Source organism: Drosophila subpulchrella, unplaced genomic scaffold, assembly GCF_014743375.2.
Source record: "Drosophila subpulchrella strain 33 F10 #4 breed RU33 unplaced genomic scaffold, RU_Dsub_v1.1 Primary Assembly Seq50, whole genome shotgun sequence".
NCBI lineage: Eukaryota > Metazoa > Arthropoda > Insecta > Diptera > Drosophilidae > Drosophila > Drosophila subpulchrella.
In genome coordinates this window covers 896,742-914,415 of record NW_023665687.1, presented here as the reverse complement: position 1 = coordinate 914,415, position 17,674 = coordinate 896,742, and the positions used below count along the sequence as shown (strand labels likewise).

Below are 17,674 nucleotides of genomic sequence, written 5' to 3'. Positions count from 1 at the left end.
TGGCTTAAGTTATCTGAGAGATCGGTGGATGGTGAATGTATTTAATTATCTTTATTACCCCGGTGGAGTACTGGTATTATTTTTGCCTTTTTAATAATTTGACGGAAGAAAAAATACTAAATTCCCAGTAATAGCAACAAATCGCTTTTTAATAATCTGTATGAAAAACTACCAAATACAAAAAGACCAAATAGTTAGGTGGATGGTATTTAGTTATAACCAAGTGTATACTGCTGGCATGCACAGGAATTTAAAGATTGAATGCGGCTGTTGTACGAAATATAAACACAGTGACCAAAGAAAATTTTTCACGTCGGTTGGTGCAATTTTATTTGATTATACTTAATAGGATGGCCGACGGAAAACTAATTCTCGGGAATAGACATCTGGGAATGTAGATAATATGTATAAACGAATGTTTATGTATGTACGTATTTTGTATTCATTATGGCTATGTTATTTATTTATTAATTATTACCGGCGGATATGTGTTATGACGGAGAAAAAGAAATATGTGCAAATATTTATGCGGCAGCGGATATACAATGAATACATTTTTTTATTTTTTGTAACAATATTTTAACAATGTATGTATGTTCCGCCTAATGCAATGAAATTTGTCGTACATTAATATGCACACAAAAGAGATTCGGAGAATATGCATTATGGCCGCACGAAGTAACGGAAAACGAAAACAAATGGCAAAGTAATTTATTAATTGCCGTTGTGGGATTAAATTGGTCTTGGATTTTAGACAAATCGTACAGAAAATCAAACAAATAATATTTTTGAGTGGCTGACTGCAGACCGGCAAATAAAACGATGGAAAAAGCTTTACTTATCTGGTCAAAGCTTCGGTTCGATGGATCAAAATTAGCTGCGGCGTCGTTGCTGAAGTGCGGCGTCGTTGACTTGCGTATGGGCAGGGAGATGGGAAAAAGAGCAGGAGAGCGGAGCAATGGGAGAGCGGTGTTATGAGTCGCTGTACAATGGGCCTGAATAGCTATATATATCCCAAGCTGTCTTATGTGTGATACCAATTGAAATACGAAAGCTTCAGCTTTAGAGGTGAATATCAAAAAACCGCAAATTCTTTAGAAGAGGATTGCTAAAGTGTTTTTAGTCATTTCAAATGGTAATCCAATGCTTTATGGCGCACTTTAGAGGTGCATACCAAAACACCGCGAGTTCTTCAGAACCGCAAATGCTAAAAACGGTGAAAACAGAATACTGACAAAACATGTCGCTACCTGCGCGAAAGTTCGACTTAGACATTTATAATTTATCTTACCGATGCTCCGTCAGTCAATTAAAGTTTGAAAAAGAGAACATAAACATCTACCGTATTGTACGGAATTTCTGTACAACACATGGCCTAATAATAAAAATAGATAGACTTATACATTTTTGAGCTCAAACCAATTGTCGAAGCTCTTTTTCCACTCCGATTAAGACACCTCCAAAACATGGTTTTTGAACGTTCCAACCGCATCTTCCTGCGACGAAAATCGTTGACTACGCATTTTTTATTTGTGGGGGAACAAAACAAAGTCATAGGGTGCTAAGACAGGACTGTACGGCGATATGTCCGGTCAAAATGGCGCTGGATTGATGTGATGTATGAGATTGTCGTGGTGCACAATGATCCTTCTTCTCTTGTTGGTTTTTCGAATTCGAATAAAGTTGTGTTGTACCACTCAGAAGTGACCGTCCTACGTTGCTCAAGCGGAACCGTCGCCACATAACACGTTTTGCCGAAGGAACAGGCGACCATTTGCTTTTAAGTGCTTTTTTCACGAACAAATTTCGTTTGAGTTGGCTCGTCTTCGATTGCTGTTTTCTTTTGGGCTCATAAACATAGATCCATGATTCGTCACCTGTGACTACCCTATAAATGTCATTTTAAACACAGGATTGTATTTTTCCAAAATTTCTTTGCACCAATCCACACGAGTCCAGTAAGTTCATCGATGCACTCTTGTCGTGATAATCCATGTGAAAAATGATTGCACGAAAATGTTCACGAGTTAATTCAATTTGCCTGCCCAGGTAAGTTTTTGATTAATCGTTAGTCTAACAAACGTGGTTACACATGAAAAAGTTGTATTGAGCTTTCTTTTATCGATAAAAGTCCAAACATTTTTTGGGAAATGGTCCTAATAATGCTAATAATGACAGAAACTTAAACAGCAGCCCTCGTAATTGTGCTCAAAAAAGTAGGTATTAAATGATATGTCCGAAGTACTGTATTCAACAGTTTAAATTGTTATTTTTAAATTATTTGTTACCTTATTTGTATTTTGTTGTATTATTTATTATACTTATATACATGGATTTTATTTATAGACACCTTCTTTGTACGATTGGTCAAGCTCACTGTTCTGCCTTTCTGTCCGCGATGTAAATCTAAGAAAAGCTAGAGAAACGCTATAGGCGATGGCCTCGACTATTGGATACCCATTACTCAGCTTAAGGAAGTGCGAGAGGGATGGAGATATTCTTAAAGCAACTCTGCTTTATTTACTTACACACCTAGCCTAGCGCCACCTATCTTCTTCCTCTATAGCGTCATCTAGCCTATAACGCAGTTGATTTGCTGCATGTGGTGTGCAATCTCGATTGAATTACAAAATATGGATAATTATTTGGTTATATAACGTTGATAATACGAACAAACTCGTGTTGTAATGGTTATCCGTAATAAGAAAAAACAACAACATTGTGTTATGTATAAAAACTGATTTTATTCTAAAAAGTATTCTCTCAAGTAACTAACATGAAATTCTTATTCTAGCCGTATCGCTTGCTTGTTTAACCCTAACATAGGAAAACATGCCTAAATGCGAAAAATCCCCGCTACGTCGATAGTACTTGTAATGACCTGCAAATTGCCCAATAATTACAAACCAACTGCACGCAATTACTAAGATATACAAACAATATTTATTATTTCTTCGGTGCGATCCGCACTTTACAAGTGTATATAAACGACTGACTCAATGAGCGCCAGTATGCTCTCCGCTCTCAGCAACGCTCGTAGTGACAGGCTGCCACAGTACTTATCTTCAAAAATATCATGTGACCGCTCGCGGTAAAAAAAACATATCAGGAATATTTGTGCAATGCATAAAGCTGCAGTAATTAATTCTAGGTAACTCCTAGATATATTTGAATATATACGTGTTCATGCTTGAACATTCTGCCAAGAGCCGACAAGGTGAGGTGTACAGTTTATATATTATATAAATTCTTTTCGTTAACAAAATATAAAATTAGTGGACTGTATTTTTTTATTTCGATATGTTTTTTTTATTTTTCTTTTAACTTATTTATTAGACACCTTGTAACGGTTCAGCGAAAGCAATGGTTTGCAATTTTTGTCTTATATAACATTTTCTTATGGCATATATTACCATGGTTATTACAATTATTAATCCGATTCCTAAAGAAACATGTCCGGAAATATGATAAAAATGCACATCTCTTAATTTAAGAGGATTTTCCTTTAAATATTTATACCCGTTACTCGTAGAGTAAATCCTGAGATTCCTGCGCAGCGCAAGTTTGTTTCAGCGGAGTGCCACGCCCACTCTACCGCCCACAAATCGCCCAAAACTGTGGCTCCTACTGCTTTGATGCTAGAATAAAAATTTTAACTGAAATGTATTGTTCTCATCAATACCTATCGATTGACTCAAAAAAAAAGTTTGCCACGCCCTTTTTAACGCCCACAAACCGCCCCCAAACTTCAAAAAATCGTATATATAAACGTGGATATCTCGGAAACTATCAAGGATAGAGAATTGGGATCACAGATTTAGATTCCGTAGCCTTGTACGCAGCGCAAGTTTGCTACGCGAATATGCCATGCCCACTCTAACGCCCACAAACCGCACAAACCTGTGGCGTCCACAATTTGCATGCTAGATACAAAATTTTAACTGAAATGTATTAGTCTTGTCAATACCTATCGATTGATCCAAAAAAAATATTGCCACGCCTATTCTAACATCCACAAACCGACCAAGCCTGTGGTGCCCACAATTTTCATGCTAGATACAACATTTTAACTGAAATGTATTGGTCTCGTCAATACCTATCGAGACCTACCTAAGCGCATAACGCTTAAATCTGTCTACCGCCCACAAAACCATATATTAAGATCACGAGTAGGTGCCGCATTTCAATCTCGCTTTGCTGCTTGCATATCTCCATTTCCCTTTGGTCCTGAGTAACGGGTATCTGATAGTCGAGGTACTCGACTATAGCGTCCTTCTTGTTTATTTCTTTATTCAGGCGTACAATCTCGACAGTATGATTTATAAAATCCAACAATAAAGTAACTAAATTTGTTCATTTGTACACTGTAATCTTATATTGGAATTAAAAGGAACCTTGAACAACCAACTACTTTTCTTCTCTAGCTCTACCCAAAAAGTTGTAGAGTCCATTACTGTTTTGTATATACAGTTTGAAACCCTATTTGGTTTAAGTGGTTGTATTTCACAAGGATTGTCATTTGCAGAATTCCAGGGCTAACTTCTCTTGTAAATTCTCTTATTTTGCTGCCATCTTTGAAACTGTCTTAAAGATGATTCGGATATAAAATGAAAAGAATCGATTTCAAAATTTTAAATTAAATATTTCGAAGCTTTATGAACCATATTATTATTATTAAAGAAATAATTCTGAACAGCTTAGATGGATGTCTACTAAACATACGAATCTTAGCATTTATAATTAATTTATTTTCGATTAATAATCTCCTAGCTGTCAATAGCGTATAGACTTCCTTAAGCTCAGTACCTGTCGTTTTCCCTGGAAGAACTAATGTTTAAGAAAGTCTGCCTTGAATTTTTGATATCTCATTCTGTAGTAAATTTGGCTTAAGGATGTTAGTGTTTAATCTACCATGATTAATGTCAATTAACAGACTTATAATCGCTGCATGCACCCTTTCGCCTTCTTCAATCAATGAGTTAGGTTGTTTAGTTATCATAAAGAAATTAATCGACTCCTTATAAACATAATAACTTTCTTTAAGAACTTCTGTCATATTTTCAATTCTTATATGTATATTCTTTAAGTTATCGTTATTGTCTTCAGGCGTATTCTTTAAAAAATTTGTGGTGGAATCTACCACCGAAGTTTGTTTCTGAACTAATTAATTTAAATTGTTCTGATTATCTAATAGATTTCTCATATTTTCTTCAAGTTGCTTCCTATCGTCCTCATCCATTGTTCCATATAAAATGTGATATAATGAACCCATGAATTCGAAAGGAGCAAGTTTGCTTCTTGATCTCATTTGCACCATAAATAGATTATTATTTTCTTTTAGTTCCATTAACGAATTTTTCATATTGTCCAAAACTATATTACATTGATCCTCCAAGCAATGAAGCTACCCGCAAATAATTATCATTTTTTGTATCAGCACATTACTTTTCATAATTATTTGAAAATAGGCATCCATATTATTGTAAATTACCACTTACACTTGACAGAACAACTTGAGCAATAGCATTACCATTACGGTACCTAATTTAGAAAATCTAGGCGAAACTATTTTTTTTGTCCTTAACCGTCCTTTTCATAACATCCTCTGCTTGTTTTACACCAACTAATGGACAATTTTTTGTTATCGGCCTTGTAAATAATGCTTCTTGGGTCTTAACTTTTACAACTCGAACTTTATCATCTTTACCCTTGTGAACTTTCTTTACTTTACCCATTGATCATCTGGCTGGGTGACAATTTTCATCTTTTAAGAGCACAACCTGCCCTTTTTCTATACTTATTTATTTTTTCCATTTATATCTTTGCTGCAGTGTGTAAAGATATTCGTCCTTCCACTTCACCCAAAAATCTCTTTTCATTTTTTTAAATCAGTTTCCAGCTATCAAGGCTACCAATTTTCTTATGGTCTTCTATTGACTCAACCACATCTAATGGTGGTCTACCTATTAAAAAGAGACCGGGTGTTAGAACTTCATTATCTTTAATATCGTTCCCCGTAGTATATAAGGGTCTTTAATTAAGCACTGCTTCTATCTGACATAACAAAGTTGCCACATCTTCGTAAGTCAAAATATTATCCCCAATTACCCATTTTAAATGATATTTTACGGATTTAATACCTGCTTTCCAAATACCTCCGAAGTGAGGCGGCGGGATAAAATGCCAACGAATTCTGTCTTTTTAATTTTCGAATATACACTAATATCATGCTTCTAGAAATTCTTGTTCTAACTTCCGAGCAGCCCCTACGAATTTAGTACCATTATCCGAATATATATTAGTACATTTCCCTCTTCTGGATATACATCTTTTTAAAGTTGCTAAAAATGCATCGGAAGTTAAGTCACTAACAGCTTCTAAGTGAATGACTTTTGTAGTCATACACACAAACACTGAAATATAACTCTTAAATGTTTTTTGTCCCCGATTTTTTGAGCATTTAAGGTGATATGGTCCCGCAAAGTCTATTCCTGCCTTTAAGAAGGTATATGACGCATTTACTCTGAACTTGGGTAGACTACCCAAATTGACGCTCCTGTTGTTTTTTAATAATCAGTATTCTAGCGTCTTTTAATTCATGAACTGTCTTAAAATCTGGATATTAAGCCTTTTTAACTTTAATACATATAAATCTTTATACAAAGGCTTCGATCCGCTCTTATTTTGGCAAATTTGGTAGTTTAGATATTTGGTTTTCTGCGCTCTTGATTACAGTATTAACAAGAAAGAACGCTATAGTCGAGTGCCTCGACTATCAGATACCCGTTACTCAGCTAAAGGGACCGAAGGGAAATGGAGATAAGCAAGCAGCAAACCAAGACTGAAATGCGCCACCTACCGGCGGTAGACAGATTTAAGCGTTATGGGCGTTAGGGTGGGCGTGGCAAATTTTTTTTGGGTCAATCGATAGGTATTGACGAGACCAATACAGTTCAGTTAAAATTTTGTATCTAGCATGAAAATTGTGGGCGCCACAGGCTTGTGCGGTTTGTGGGCGTTAGAGTGGGCGTGGCATATTCGCGTGACAAAATTGCGCTGCGTACAAAGCTACGGAATCTAAATCTGAAATCCCGATTCTTTATCTTTAATAGTTTCCGAGATATCCACGTTCATATTTACGATTTTTTGAAGTTTGGGGGCGGTTTGTGGGCGATAAAGTAGGCGTGGCAAACTTTTTTTTAAGTCAATCGATAGGTATTGATGAGAACAATACATTTCAGTTAAAATTATTATTCTAGCATCAAAACTGTAGGAGCCACAGTTTGGGGCGGTTTGTGGGCGTAAAAGTAGGCGTGGCACTCTACTGAAACAAACTTGCGCTGCGTAAGAAGCTCAGGAATCTGCACGCCAAATCTCAATAGCCTAGCTCTCATAGTTTCCAAGATCTCAGCGTTCATCCGGACAGACAGACGGACAGAGGGACAGACGGACATGGCTAGATCGACTCGGCTAGTGATCCTGATAAAGAATATATATACTTTATGGGGTCGGAAACGCTTCCTTCTGCCTGTTACATACTTTCCAACGAATCTAGTATACCCTTTTACTCTGCGAGTAACGGGTATAACTTTTAACTTGGTGGCACAAATAACTCTGGAGGCAATGTCTGCCGGGTTATCATCCGACTTTACATGACTCCACTCTGTATCCATTCGTTTTTTGATATCATCAGCTCTACGTCTAATAAATGTATCTTTCCAATTCCCGTTACGTATCCAAGCTAATGTAATGATGGAATCACTCCATGCACTCCTTTGTTCTCTGCATTAATTTACTTAAAAGATGGGATGCGCAAAGCTCTAACTTAGGAATAGTCTTTCTGTTTTTCTTAGGATTAACTTTACTTTTGGTAGCTATTAATGTGACCGATCCATCTACCTTAGCATACAGAACTGCCGCGTACGATTTTTCGGAAGCATCTGCAAAACCGTGAAGCTCAACTGGAAAATCGGTATGTGTCTTTATCTATCTCAGAATCCTAATTTTTTCAAAAAATTTTAAATATGTTTCCTACAACCTCCACTCGTTTATGTCATTCACAACTAGTTATTGATCCCAACTAATTTCCTCTAACCAGAGCCTTTGCATAAACAATTTCCCAACAATAGTGACTGGTGTTAGCCATACTAATGGATCGAATAATTTTGACAATACTAGCTTTTTTTTTATTTTATTTTGCTGATAGCAAATTTGACGCAAAACTTTAATTCATTTTGGACGTTGATGCACTATGGTCAGTACAAACAAGTGGCCCTACGACACCAAGCAATGATTGTTAAGCGCGACGCCCTTCGCCGTTTTGGGCGAGTAAAAGAAATCGCGGACAAAGAAAAAGACAATATAACAGCAGACAATTAAATACAGGATAAAGTAAAACTAATTAGTTGCTAAGTAGGATAGTATTATTGATTTACAGATAGGCAGTGAGTCGGTAGTGGATTTTAGGTGATATAGTCTATTATAATCATTGTAAAATACTCTTAAAGGTTCATGCGTTGCATAATTAGAGATATAATGATTTAATATTAGAGAATTATAGTTTGTAGTGAATATATTTGGCACATCAAAATGCAGGCGACCCAGTAACTCGGCACTCTCCACAACACCATGAATAAGATTTCTAATAAACTTAATACCAAGCATTGTTCTACGGTTAGCTAATGATGGTAAGTTAATTACAAGTAGTCTACTAGAGTAGGATGGTAGTACTAGGCTTGCTTCCCGGTTAGGTCCCCGTAAGGCAAATATTAAGATGTTTTTTATGCACACACTCAATCCGGTCTATATGCACCTCATATTGGGGACTCCAAACAGGAGCGCAATACTCAAGAATTGGTCGGACTAATGAAATAAACAAGGTCTTTGTGACATAGGGATCATAGAATTTCTTCGACCACCTTTTAATAAAAGCAAGCACGCCCCTGGCAGAAAATGTAAGTTTAGGATCCATATTGACTCCAAGGTCATCAGCATGCGTTATCCTATGTAACACACAGCCACTCAAAGTATACACGAAAAAATGTCATTAGTTTACACTTAGAACCATTTAAATTTAATTCATTATTCATGCACCATGTTTGAAATGCATTGAGATCAGATTGTAAAGCTAAAATTTGTGCGGGATCATTATATTGCAGGCACAACTTAACGTCATCTGCGTACATAAGTACACGGGACTTCGTTAAGACTAATGGAAGGTCATTTATAAATAACGTAAACAGAAGCGGGCCAAGATGACTTCCTTGTGGTACACCGGACGTAACTCGGACTAGCGATGAAAAAGAGTTTTTAAAAATGACCCTTTGAGTCCTGTCATTCAAATAACTTACGATCCACTTGAGAAGATCACCTGGAAACCCTAAAAGGTCCAATTTCCGGACTAGAATCGGGTGACTTACAGAACCAAACGCCTTACTGAAACCAGTGTAAGCCACATCAGTCTGCCGATTTCTCCTATAACCGTTTATCACAAATGAAGTGAACTTAAAATTTTATAACTTCGTGTTGACAAAATGAAATAAGGCCCCTACAACGACACAAAGCCTCAGCGCAACAGCTGAGCACACATCCAGGGACTCCGTCAGGACCCGGCAAGTAGACTGGTTTGACCCTTTGCAAATCTAAAAAAAAGTGAGTCCTTATAACAGGACAAAAAATAAAGCTTAATTTAGGCATTGGACTTGATGTTGAAAAAATGATGGTTTGAAAAAATTGTGCAAAAAGATCGGCTATGGCCTAATCAGTGCTTGCGACCGAATTTTCAAATTAAAGTTATGATGGGTAACTTGAAGATTTACGAACCAGTGTAAACTGGGGTTGCAACGAGCTAAATAAAAAGGTAGCTGGTGAATCGGAAGCTCTAAACTTTTTGTAGAGTCTAGACTTAACAATTTTAAGTCGTGCTAACTCTTTGTTAAACCGCGGAGGTTGGTTTGAAATTTTAGGATAATACGTGGGAACGCGTGTATCAAAAACTGCGTTTAATACATCATAAAATATATTAACAGCTTCAGTTATATTAGTACGTAAGTACAGATTAGACCAATTCGAGCAAGCTATAAGGCTATTTACGAGTGCGGAGATTGCGCTATGAAAGCAGGGGATGCGTTTATCTGACTTTTCAGATAGTTCATGCACTTTTGTACCCGTGTCAATAGTCAGCTCCAGCGTTGGGTGATATGGGTTTTCTAGTAAATTAATTGCAGAAATTGTAACTATGCAAACACAATCTTAACTGGAAACAAAGCATAGATCCAGTAATCGTCCTAAGAAATTTAGAACATGATTTACTTGAGACAATGAAATATCAAGCAAACCGTCAAGAAGTCATGCTGCGTTGAAGGTAACAATATATTTTTGTTTCGACGGTAGACCACGTCGCCCTAGGTATATTAAAGTCACCTAAAACTATTAACTGATCCCTATCTGATAGTTTATTTGAAATAAACTGAAGAGCGGACAGATATTCGCATATATTGGGAGTTCAGATGACGGCGGAATATAGTAACGTGTTATGTATATAGAAATACCCGGAAGGGATAGTTTTATACACCGAAATTCTATGTCATTTATTTCGTCGGACCCTATTACTTCAGACGTTGATTCTGAGTCAACTGCAATTAAAACTCCACCTCCACGTCGGGACGGACGATCAAGCCTGTAAGTTGTGTACTTACTGGGAAAGACCCTGGAAGTAAGAATTTCCGGTTTTAACCAGGTTTCTGTAAACACAATAACATGGAAAGACAAGGAAAAACTATCAGTATGCAATTTGGTCAGCTTACTTTGTAAACCTCTTATATTCTGATAGGAAATCGGAAGGAAAGAATCTAGTTTTTTGAGTTAGGTTAAGATGTAAACGTGGATGGCTCTTTAAAGGGATTTCCAACTTCCTTTGAACAAATTTTCTTTTTTTTAGCTTCTTACTCTTTAACAAAAATGCTTACAGGCGAAAAATTGGCAGAGCACATAGTTGCAAAAGGAGCACAGAAAATTAAATTGTTCAACCTTTAGATCATCAATCTGAACTTTGTTACGGATAAAGGCCGTAACGTCCTGGGATAAAAGGTCAGGATAATTAAAAACAAAACAATCAAAACAAGAAAGAAAGTTAACTTCGGCATTCCGAAGTTTGTATACCCTTGCAGTTATAATTATTAAATTTAAAAATACAAAAAATGATATCCCCAATAGTATAAGATAATATGTCAAAAATCACCGAAGCTATGTATTGTTTCATATTATTTTCCCACCACTTTTCCGATCGTTCCTATAGCAGCTATATGATATAGTCGTCCGAATTTGATAAAATTAAATTCGAAATTCAGAACTAATTAAAAAATGTTATTTCCAAGCGTAGGAGGTTATAAGTTAAAAAACACCAAAGCTTTAACTTGTTTCATATTATTTTTCCACCAATTTTCCGATCGTTCCTATGGCAGCTATATGATATAGTCGTCCGATTTTGATAAAATTAAATTCGAAATTCAAAACTAATTAAAAAATGTTATTTCCAAGCTTAGTAGGTTATATGTTATAATTCCTATGGGTGCTATAAGATATAGTTGTCCTATCCGGCTGGTTCCGACTTATTACCTGCAAAAGATATAAGACTTTTGGGAAAGTTTCAGCCCGATAGCTTTAAAACTGAGAGACTAGTTTGCGTAGTCATGCTGATCAAGAATATATATACTTATGGGGTTGGAAACGTCTCCTTCTTTGCTTTGCAAACTTTTGACTGAAATCAATATACCCTCTGCAAGGGTGTAAAAAGAGCTCTCATCATCACCCTTAAAAGGTTTCCATTGAAGACCTAAAGCCTTCACGGACTTATTCTCTTCGATGCTTAACGTTTTGCTTTCTCCAGCATTTTCGACATTTTCAATAATCTATTGATGACTTAAAATCCATTTTCTTAATTTCATCCCTACTTTTCCCAACTCCAATGAGACCTGTTTAATGATTTCTTTGGATTCTTTAATGCTGTCTGATCCTGTCATCAAATCATCCATATAAAAATCATTTTTTTATAATTCCACTGATTAGTGGATTTTTACATATATCTCTTATATCCGCAAGCACTCTTTCAGCTAAATATGGAGAGGAAGCATTACCATAGGTAACTATAGTCATTGGTTTTATTTTTTGGAGAATCTCTCCATAAGACATGCCAAAATTTTTGTTTGATTTCCCTTGTATTTATTTGACGATACATTTTTTCAATGTCCGCTGAAACCACATACTGCCATCTACGCCATTTCAAAATAATGTCGAAAATATCTTTTTGAAATCTAGGTCCAATCCACATAATATCATTAGGACATTTATATTGGTTGTCTTTGCTGACGCATCAAAAACAAGCCTTAATTTAGTGGTTAAGCTCGCATCTCTGATTACGGCTTGATGTGGTAAGTGGTAAAGACATGTATTCTGTCATGAACTTGCAGTACTGTTCTTTTAGGCTTTGAATTTTTATGAATTTTTTCTTTAAATTTAAAAATTTTGTCATGGCTCGGCCTTTATATTCCCATAAGGCTTGCTCTTCCTTACAGGGCATCCTCACAACATATCGCAAAGAGTCTAAGTATGTTGTTTTCGTGAAATTTTTTTCACAAATCTCTGACTCTAAATCATCCTTACTTTCTTCTTACAAATCCCAAAATCATTCCAAGTCCTTGCACTCTATCGTGGTAAATAATACTTACCTTCTGTTTTTGCCTCAACCATATGCCCCAAATACATGTATTCTGTCATGAACTTGTAGTACCTTCCTTTAAGGCATTGATTTGCAACTATCATGTTACTTCCCTTGAATTTGGTGCATCCAGACGCTATCCAACCAATGTCGGTGTTTTGACCAAGAAGACCGTCTATCTTTGTTATCCCTTTATGAAGAACTTTAGCATATAAATCGGCTCCTATAACTCGACCTGGCTTGCTAAACTCGGGATCGGCTAAAGGGTAGTTTTGCCAATATTTAATGAGCGCACTGGTAATGCTTTGATTAATTTTGAAGGACAATCTCTTCCACTTTTAAATCATTTGTTCTTTCTTTTAAAGGTTTAATGTTCAGTTTTAATTTATGCTTTGATATGCACTTTTTTATAGAGGAAACTCCACAAATCTCAGTAAAAGTTTTTATTTTTATTTTTCTCAGTTTTTAAAGCCCCGACTAGCTGATTTCACTCGAATTAATGCTGTGGCCAATAAGGCCTGTTCCGTCGTCCTACACGTATTCACTTAATCTTTATTATTGTTTATGTGATTAAGCGTGTGGTGCGGTTTTTTGCAATTCAAGCAAAGAATTTAATTTGTGCACTTTTTATTCTTTGAATGCTTCAGACACTTTAAACAAATGTGTCTTTTTTTTTGCCCAGACATATCTTTCTGCTGGTTCCATACCTTTAAATTTATAACACTGTGTTATATTATGGGTTGGTAAATTACAACAAGAACAATTTTCTTTGTTGCTTTACTTTGAAACTCTTCTCACAAGTTTATTTTCCTGTCGAAAAGAGGAAATGGAGCTGAGTCTTTGCTCTAAATACTCTATGACTATCAGAAAGTGCCTGAATTTCCCTTGTCTTTTTAACATGGCTCTCATATAAATTTAGAGCACCTTTGTTAAATTTTCGAAGAATTATGTGGGCGAAAACTGCATCCACATCTTCAGATAATTGTGCCTTTAATTTTATTATATAAATTGACTTAATTGACTTATTATTATATAAATTGACTTAATAAATATTTGAATTTTTTTATTTGATTCAAAATTTAGATTGGATAAGTCCATAAGCCTGTATATGAGATCAGAGAGAATTTTTCTATTCTTCTCATACCGCTTGGTTAGTAAATCCCAAGCAGCTTCAAAACTATATCCAGTGCCTGGCAATAAATGAGAAACCACATTTTTGGCTTCTCCTTTTAGTGCTGACTTGAGATAATTAAATTTAAGAGTGGTACTGAGGTCCTCTCTTGTATGAATGAGTTCCAGAAATAACTCATTAAACAGATCCCTATCAATGGAATCACCAAAGAAAGTGGGTATCTTAATTTGTGGCAGCTTAGGTAATTCCTCTGCCTTTACAGCTATAGATTCCTTAACTTGGTTTCTTTCATTGCTAAGCCTCTTATCTATTACTTCTAAAACGTTTTGGACGTCAAATTCTAATTCCTTTATTGTGTCCTCAAATCCCGAGCTTTCAAAAAAAAACTACTTAATTCATCTATTATTCCAAAAGTTTTGATTTTCCAAAATGTAAGTTTATTTTTCCTAATTTCAAGGGTGTAACGAACTGTTTTTATTGGTCTGCTCGCTACAAGATTCGTGCGGCTAGCTCAGTAAATTGTGTGTTCGTCCCACCAAATTTATATGACATGACTGCCCGTAGATCAGTGAGAAAGGACAGAATTCAAAGGATAACAGGGGGTTTATTTTCGTATTACATATTCCAGCGGTGGGTGGCTCGGTTGGTCTCGGTGTCGTCTCGCGCTGGTTACACTGGCTGTCGACGCGTTGACTCGGTGATCGCTGCCTCCTTTCTGCATCTCGGGATGCTCGTAGTGTCCCTCGCCGCTGCTCGCCCGCAGACACGTTGACTCGAAGCCGCTTGTCGCGGCTTGGACTCGCAGAGAGATCGGCCTTGTGGGCTTAGGGAAGCGTCACCGTTCTCAGACTACGGTGAACAGGTGCTTCGCTCTCCAGGGCAACGCCTTTCGAGACAATGACCGCCTGTCCCTTGATCTGTCTCGGACGGTCCCACTAGGGTCTTGCTCATTTCGCGCTGACAGTCAAGGCTAACGCCAGGAAGTTGCTCCTCAATGAGTTCTCCGCAGGGATCGCGACGTGGTTGCCGGTGATGTCTACTGGTGTTGCTGCCTATGTCGACTGCGCGCCCTTTCTGGCTGGTAGTGTGGTTCTTTGGCACTCGGGGTTTTGGTCGGTTGCTGTTCCGGGACTTCGCCGGTAATCGCTGGGCTCTCCAGGACAACGCCTCGACCGCTCGTCCCTCGCGCCAGGTCCTGCTCAATCAGTCAAGGCACACTGGGTCTAGACAACTTTCCCCTCGAGTTACGGTTCCTCGTCGCAGGATTCTATCGCTTGACTCTGACGGATTTGCCGGGCGATGTGCCAGGGTGTGGTCGCGACAAAGTAAGAAACGAACCGCTTGACTTAGCCGTTGTATGCCCTCTGGACCTCAGCTACGAGAGATTCCTGATGTCCCGATCCCAAACGTCTTGACGTAGCGATCTTGCTCTTTGTAGGCTTCCCACGGCGCTGCTTACGACGACCTGACTGGTTGTTGTTCTCGTACTGCTGGTTGACTTGGTTCTTTGCTAACTGACTAATCTTGTTGGATTGACTCCTCGTGATCGACTGATGATGCTCCCAGAGCCTTATATAGGGCATCCGGAAACCGTTATTTCCCCGTTTGCGCACGGCCCGCTGGTACTCCCCACTCCAGGTCCAAAGTTCACGGATCCAGTATGGCCTCTTTGTTGCTAGACCCATGGCTACCACCTGGAGTCCGATGTCTTGGCGCTATCATGCTGAACCTCGCTCGCAAGCGCACCGTCATGCTGCTAAGAAGTGGCACTTCTTTTGCTAGCTCAAAGTCCACGGAAGAGTCCCAAATCCGGTGCGTTCCGATATTTAATATTGCAGACGGCACCCCTACTCTGCCATCGAAGTCTCCACTCTCTATCTCTCCAACCTCTAGTTGTTGAATAACAAGCAGTTGAATAACTCCCTACATCCCCCCAAAATAAACTCGTTCATTCTCTCCGGCTTTAATATTCGTGTATCCTGTAGACTTTGAGACCTTGCGACGCTCTCGATGACTCCCTCGGCGCTCCCCCGACGCTCCCTCGTTGCTTCCGTGGTGCTCCGCAACGCTCGCGATGACTCCCTTGGCGCTTCCTTGTTGCTTCCTTGATGCCTCGCGACGCTCACAGCTCTATCTAGAGTTCCACAGCGCCGGGTCTCGATCAAGTTTGCATTCCCTTTCTCTGCGCCTCCTCCGAATTTAAATTCTCTTCATAGGTTTCCACTAGGTTATTGATAATCATCGGCTATCGATCCCCACCTCGCTGCTCGTTACTGCGTCCTCTTCCTTTTCGACGTTTCTCCGTCTGGTCACAACATCCCATGGCGGCGCGTTGCCTCCTTCTCGATGCGATGTTTCACCCTTTGCCGATATTTCCAGTATTTCTTGTGCCCATCGATCGCCACTATCGTCCAGTGACAATCGACCGACTATTAATAGAGGCGCCCCCTTCCCTAAGCCAAGGTGAATTTGCAAAATTGGTTCTGCCCGTACAGCTTTCGGTTGATTTGTCTTTTACATTTTTTTCCCCAACTCCGACCAGCATATGCCGTTCCTGTCCTTAATCTTAAGTACAATGGCCTTAGCGGTTTGCAATAGAAGGACTTTTCATCCCGTGGTGAGTTGGACTTTTGGTTGGACCGGCATTTACTTCACTTTCATTCCAGGGTTTGCCCGTGTTTTTTTCTCTGTTAACTGTTGGTGCGATGCGCGTTCCTGTCTTATGTGACCAACCGGATACGGTGTAGATCTGAATCTGCACCGTCCCCCCCTTTCCTCAGGAAACAACTAGACGATCTCTTCCGGCGCATTCCGTATAGAATATCTGGCCAATGCCTGACGCTGAATTCTGTTGCCTTTCGGTCTGGCTCACCATCCACCATTATTGATGTCCTTGTGCCGTATCCTTATGGTGGTCCTTTCCGCGTGGCGTATGGATGACTCTCGCTTAGGCCTGTCGCATAATTCTGTTGCCTCGCACGTGTCTTTAGTCCTCCATTGTGTCCATGTGTGTGTTTGTTGTTGCTTAAGCTCGCCAACGTGAACGCTCCGGTCCTTGCATGTCTGAGGCGTATTTTGCGAATCACCGGAGAGACGAAATCTACAACATGGTAAGGACCATCGTACCTCGAGGCTAATTTCGCATCGAATCCCTCGGTCGCTTTGGACAGGTGGTGCTCCTTGGCCCATACTATGTCGCCCACCGCTGGCGTCCATTGCCTCCTCCTCAGAATGTAGTGACTTACTTGGTCCTGGGATGCCTTTTCCATATTTCGCCGTACGATCTCAAAGACCTCCCTAAGTTTGTTGACGTTTTCTTCCGGGGTCTCCGTATCTAGTCCAGTGCCTAGAGTTTCCTTATCATGTAGGCTGCTGTGGAGTCGCGGCTCCTTGTCTTGGGTAAGGAACGCCGGGGTATAACCGGTAAACTCCGATATGCCAGTGTTCACTGCCAGCATAATCTCCGGCCACTTCTCGTCCCAGTTTCTCTGGTCGTGCCCTGCGAATTACGCAATCACAGTCTTGACCTTTCTGTTCGCTCGTTCTGTGGGATTCTCTTGTGGTGTGTAGGGTGCGGTTAATTGTTGTCTGATGCCCATCTCAGCCAGGAAACTTTTGAAGATGCGGCTCGCAAACTGCATTCCCGTTGTCCGTTAAGACCACCTTTAGGACCTCGTACCTTGCGATTATGCGCTCCCTAAACGCCTTCTTGAGCGACTCGGCTGTCGCACTGCGCAGGGGCACTAGTTCCGTCCATTTCGGAAACCTATCTATCAGGTCCAGCAGCATTTGGTTGCCGTGCTTAGATCGTGGTAGCGGTCTGACGA

General features: G+C 39.0%; 1 protein-coding gene across 7 annotated transcripts in view; it reads left to right on the top strand.

Moving 5' to 3' along the window:
* Positions 1–17,674, top strand: part of LOC119562466 (integrator complex subunit 3 homolog) — a 92,601-nt gene that overhangs the window by 48,778 nt on the left and 26,149 nt on the right. The window contains exons 3-4 of one of the 7 annotated variants that reach the window (XM_037875659.1): positions 7,905–7,972; positions 9,159–9,184. The exons of 4 other annotated variants lie outside the window; for them this stretch is intronic. In XM_037875659.1, the coding sequence (XP_037731587.1) occupies positions 7,905–7,972; positions 9,159–9,169 (79 nt within the window). In that variant the 3' untranslated portion in view covers positions 9,170–9,184. Of the gene's footprint in view, positions 1–7,904; positions 7,973–9,158; positions 9,185–12,101; positions 12,140–12,408; positions 12,429–17,674 lie in introns of those variants that run through there. 2 more of the 7 variants (XM_037875654.1, XM_037875655.1) reach the window with 2 other exon arrangements.